This window comes from Phaethon lepturus, unplaced genomic scaffold, assembly GCF_000687285.1.
Source record: "Phaethon lepturus isolate BGI_N335 unplaced genomic scaffold, ASM68728v1 scaffold5035, whole genome shotgun sequence".
NCBI lineage: Eukaryota > Metazoa > Chordata > Aves > Phaethontiformes > Phaethontidae > Phaethon > Phaethon lepturus.
Window position 1 is genome coordinate 1 of NW_010538236.1, and position 4,694 is coordinate 4,694.

At 44.9% G+C, this 4,694-nt stretch overlaps 1 protein-coding gene across 1 annotated transcript; it reads left to right on the top strand.

Annotated features, from left to right (window-relative positions):
- The first annotated feature begins 1,857 nt into the window (after positions 1 to 1,857).
- SPRY1 (sprouty homolog 1, antagonist of FGF signaling (Drosophila)) lies at positions 1,858 to 2,820 on the top strand. The gene has a single exon (XM_010286713.1). The coding sequence runs from the start codon at positions 1,858 to 1,860 to the stop codon at positions 2,818 to 2,820; it is 963 nt and encodes a 320-aa protein (XP_010285015.1).
- Positions 2,821 to 4,694: the final 1,874 nt, after the last annotated feature.

Below are 4,694 nucleotides of genomic sequence, written 5' to 3' on the forward strand. Positions count from 1 at the left end.
TTAAAGGCTCTTTCCCGGGGGCGGGTGGTTAGTTCAGCCGTGCCGCGCTCTCCCTGCCCCGCAGCCGGCCCTGCCGCTCTGCCTGCCGTGCTGGTGTTGCGCGTTCCCCCCAAAGATGGCACTGGATGTCTTTCGCATTTTCCTGGGATATTATTTTTCATCCCCCGGGGAGCGCAGCTCCTGCTTGGTACAGCTGTAAATCTTTTCCCTTTTCACATTCATTCAACCCTGCGGATTTGTATTCGGCGCTTGTGAAGAAGGCAGCTTGTTATGTGGGGAGAATTAGAAGTGAACGTGTTTTGCCCCCCCCCCTTTTTTTTTCTTTTATTCCTCTTAATGTGGCGACCCTAGCACCCGCAGCGGTGACGTTAAATGTACAATGAAATCTTGGACTGCCGGATGAGCGCAAAGACTTTGCGTCCTGGCAGAAGCTGTGGCTGACCCCCCATTAGCGGTCGGAGCGACGAAGGTGGTAGCTACCTGTTAGAAGAAACCTTCCCTGCTCTCGTCTGTGCTTGTGCTTCCACACCACTGTGCCTTTTTCTCGAGTGGGGAACAGCTCCGTGCCGGCTGCGGTCTGGGGAGGCAAGACGGACTCCTTCTTGTGATTGTTGGATGAGTTTTGGAAATGCTTGATAGCACTTACCTGTCAGGTAGACATGTATGACATCTTGGGGGGAGTGAAAAGGGACTCTTCCCCGAGCTGTCAGTAAAGGAAAGCAGTTTGTTTTCTTGGTTCTCTGTATAAACCTGGCATTTAGATACTCGTCTGTATTTTTATATAGGTGCAGAACTGTCACTGCAGTTTTCTCGATCAGCGTCGCAATCTTCATGCCGATAGCTAGGCAGAATGAAAAAGGAATGAAACTGTGTAACATTTATTTAAAAGACTAGAAGATCTTGTATTTATTTGAGAAGCTTCTGATCTGTCTGTCATGTGAAAGTGGATTTGTTCTTTGTGTTTTGAGGTTGGTTTGGGTGTTTTGTCACATTAACATTCTTACGAATTCTTAGGTGCTCTTTTTCTGACACTTAGTTCATCTTATCCTTTTCTACCCCTTTTTCTTTCACACCCTGGCCTGTGGTCAGAAAATACTTGAAAACGAGCTGTTTGCACCCTTGCTTTAATTTTATAAGGAGCATATTAGATTCGTGTGCTGAGTTACTTTCTTATAAAAAATGTCTTGGCCACTTGACAGTGCTTAGTTAGAGGCTCTGTAATGCACATACGTCACTTTAAGAAGGAGGCTTTCCAAATGCACCAGCAAGCAAATCTGTTGAGCTTTCTGATGCTGCAGATTGAGATGGAAGGGTGAGAGCTGTGCATGTTCTTTATTCTGCCATGCAGAACATGAACCTGACGGTGTTCTTGCCTGTTTCCAACTCAGTTTTGAGGACATTCATAATTGCTGTGGCCAGCTAGACAGATGTTGAGTTCAGTAGCAAGTGAGAAGCACTTTCCATGGCTTGGCAAGTAAGCATACAGGTTAATACTGGATTTTTCTTCTTTTTTACTTTTTTTTTTTTAAATGGCATGGGGTCTCCTTTGCATTCCTCATCCATGATGCCATACCCAGACTCTCCCCGTTACTGGACTTTGGCCAGATCCTCAGCATTGTTGTAATCCCCTGCTGAAAGAGATCAGTACCAGGTGGCTGGGGCAATCTGTGGTTTGCCATAGCATTTCTGTTTTCAAAAAGTATCCCGTTCTTGATTCCTCCTTTGCCCTTGATCTTGCATATGCGTGTATATATGTACACACACAATGTTTATTTATACCTTCTGTCTTATTGTTATTTTAGGATTTCAGATGCATGCCAGGTTCCCACTGAATGCCAGAAGTAGAGATCACTACAGATGGAGCCCCAAGGTCAACATGGCAGCGGAGGTTCACTAGTGGTGATTCAGCAGCCCTCCTTGGACAGCCGGCAACGGTTGGACTATGAACGAGAGAGCCAGCCCGCAACCATCTTGTCACTGGACCAGATCAAGGCCATCAGGGGCAGCAACGAATACACCGAAGGTCCATCTGTGGTGAAAAAATCTGGTCCGCGGACAGCACCGAGGCAAGAGAAGCATGAAAGGACTCACGAAATTATACCAATCAATGTGAATAATAATTACGAACACAGACCCAGTCACGTGGGGCACGTGGCCCATCAGCATAACGCGAGGGCTCCCGTCTTGAGCAGGTCGACCAGCACGGGGAGCGCGGCTAGCTCTGGGAGCAACAGCAGTGCTTCCTCAGAGCAAGGACTGCTGGCATGGTCACCTCCATCCCGGCTGGGCTCAGGCCACAGACCCGATCGGACAATCCGGACGCAGCCCAAGCAGTCGTCGCTGATTGTAGACGACCTGAAGGGTCCTTTGAAAGAGGACTTGGCGCAGCACAAGTTCATCTGCGAACAGTGCGGGAAGTGCAAGTGCGGCGAGTGCACGGCCCCGAGGGCCCTCCCTTCTTGCTTGGCCTGCAACCGGCAGTGCTTGTGCTCTGCGGAGAGCATGGTGGAGTACAGCACCTGCATGTGTTTGGTCAAAGGGATCTTCTACCACTGCTCTAACGACGATGAAGGGGACTCTTACGCGGATAATCCCTGCTCTTGTTCCCAGTCACACTGCTGTTCTAGGTACCTGTGCATGGGAGCGATGTCCTTGTTTCTGCCTTGCTTGCTCTGCTACCCTCCTGCAAAAGGATGCCTAAAACTCTGTCGAGGGTGTTACGACCGCATCAATCGTCCAGGTTGCCGGTGCAAGAACTCCAACACGGTCTATTGTAAACTGGAGAGCTGCCCCTCCCGGGGTCAGGGCAAGCCCTCATGATTTTTGGAGGGAGGTTTACTTCCTCCAACTTCAGTTTTTCAGGTTGTAGCTGATCTTTTTTTCTTTCTTTCTTTCCTTCCCCTGCCCTATTTGGGGGGGCTGTTCTTTTGCTTTCCTTTCAGTTGCCCCAACGTCAAATACACAAGTTCTTCCCTTTGCATCTTCACTCTCCTCTTCCTATTGACTCGGCTGAGCGCGGAGCGTTATACGTAGTCATTGCTGCTCTTGGTAAGTGTGGACCTGGTATCTGCATCTGCCGCTCGTTTTGGCAGGGTCTTTTGAGTTTGTAACTGAACCACTCCTGAAAGAGACGGTGAGGGCTCACTGCGCTCTTGAAGCTTCTTGCTCTGTGAATATCTTCCCAAAGATGTCTTTTGTTGTCAGCAATTTTTTTTTTTTTTTTTCTTTTCTTCTTCCCCCCCTTAACCCCCTTGGGTACCAAGGAAGAATAACTCATGAGTGAGGTGGATTGTGAAATCACTTTTCGCATGTGTTCTGTCTGGAGAGGGATGTAAAATAAAGGCTTCACCAAATGAAAGGCCTGACTCTCTTATAAGCAGCCAGCTTTTCTTTTTTGCCCCTCCTCCCCTCTCTTTTTGTCTTAGCTTTTGGAACATTCTCAGTCCTGAGAATTACCCTGCCTCCTTTTTTACATTTTCAATGTAACTTCAGTTTTTGCTACCCTATGTAGATCTTCACATTGGAGACATTATGGCTGCAACATACTCATTTGTTTCTTTTGCTGTCAGATCTTTGAAGGATACTGCTCACTCCACCCTCCTACTCCTGTTTTTATAGTCTACCAGTTGATATTAAAGTTGGTGTGGTGTTCATATATCCAAACAGCCTTTGGGTGTCATTGAGTCACCGAAACGTTCTTGAATCCTGAAAAGTTTCTGTTGATCCTTTGGTTTAGTGAATTTAGCTCTATGCTCTGTACTTTATAATTTTATTCTGTCCCTGTTTTATTGCCTTAGCCACAAATTGTGGTCCTTTTTTGTATATTTTATGTATAAAACACAAAGTTGAATCCCAACTATTTTTAAGACAAAAGTCTGTTAAAACTTTTTTTATTGTAAAGAATATTTATTATGTGAATCTCTATTATTTTATGATATTTATTGCAAAAGACTTTGAAAATGTACTCATGTCTGAATATAACAAAATATCAATACTTAACGAAATAAGGATGACACGAAGAAAGTACATATGTTAACTATAATGCAGAAAATATATTAATTAATGAAAATGGCTCTTGAGTTCTTTTTGTTACAATGACTGGTGATGAGCTACATACGCATATTGCTGGGTTGTTGGGGTTTCTCCTCCTTGCTGTCTGTCGGGTAGCAAATAACTTCCTATTGATACTTCAAAACCACTAGTCTGTGCTCTAGTTTAGTTTACCCAATTTTAAGTTTGCTAACTATGTATCGAGTAAGTTTTTGCTATAGGATATTTAATACAATCGAATGTATACGTTGTGCTTAACAGTGCCAGGAAGCGTAAGCCCTATTTATTTACCAAAGCATTCGGAAATACAGTTGTGGAGGAGGAAACCCTAACTTCAAGGGCCTTTTTGTTTCCTGAAGAACACCAAATTAACATGTAAACCTATTTTAAATATTCCCATATAGAACTCCTTGGCTGGTTAAACTGTACGTCAACTGAAGTAATGAACCTACCAAGCCCATATCTAAATAAAAAGCAAGAGGCAGGATAAAAAAGTAACGGTTGTGATGCTGTAGTTTGCTAGCTTGGAAATTTGGGGGTGAGTGCGTTTGTGCCTATGTCTATGGCTTGTTTGGTTCTTTTCCCATATGCACTTTCCCAATGTCAACCGAATCGATCTTCCCTCTCTAAATTAAAGGCTCTTA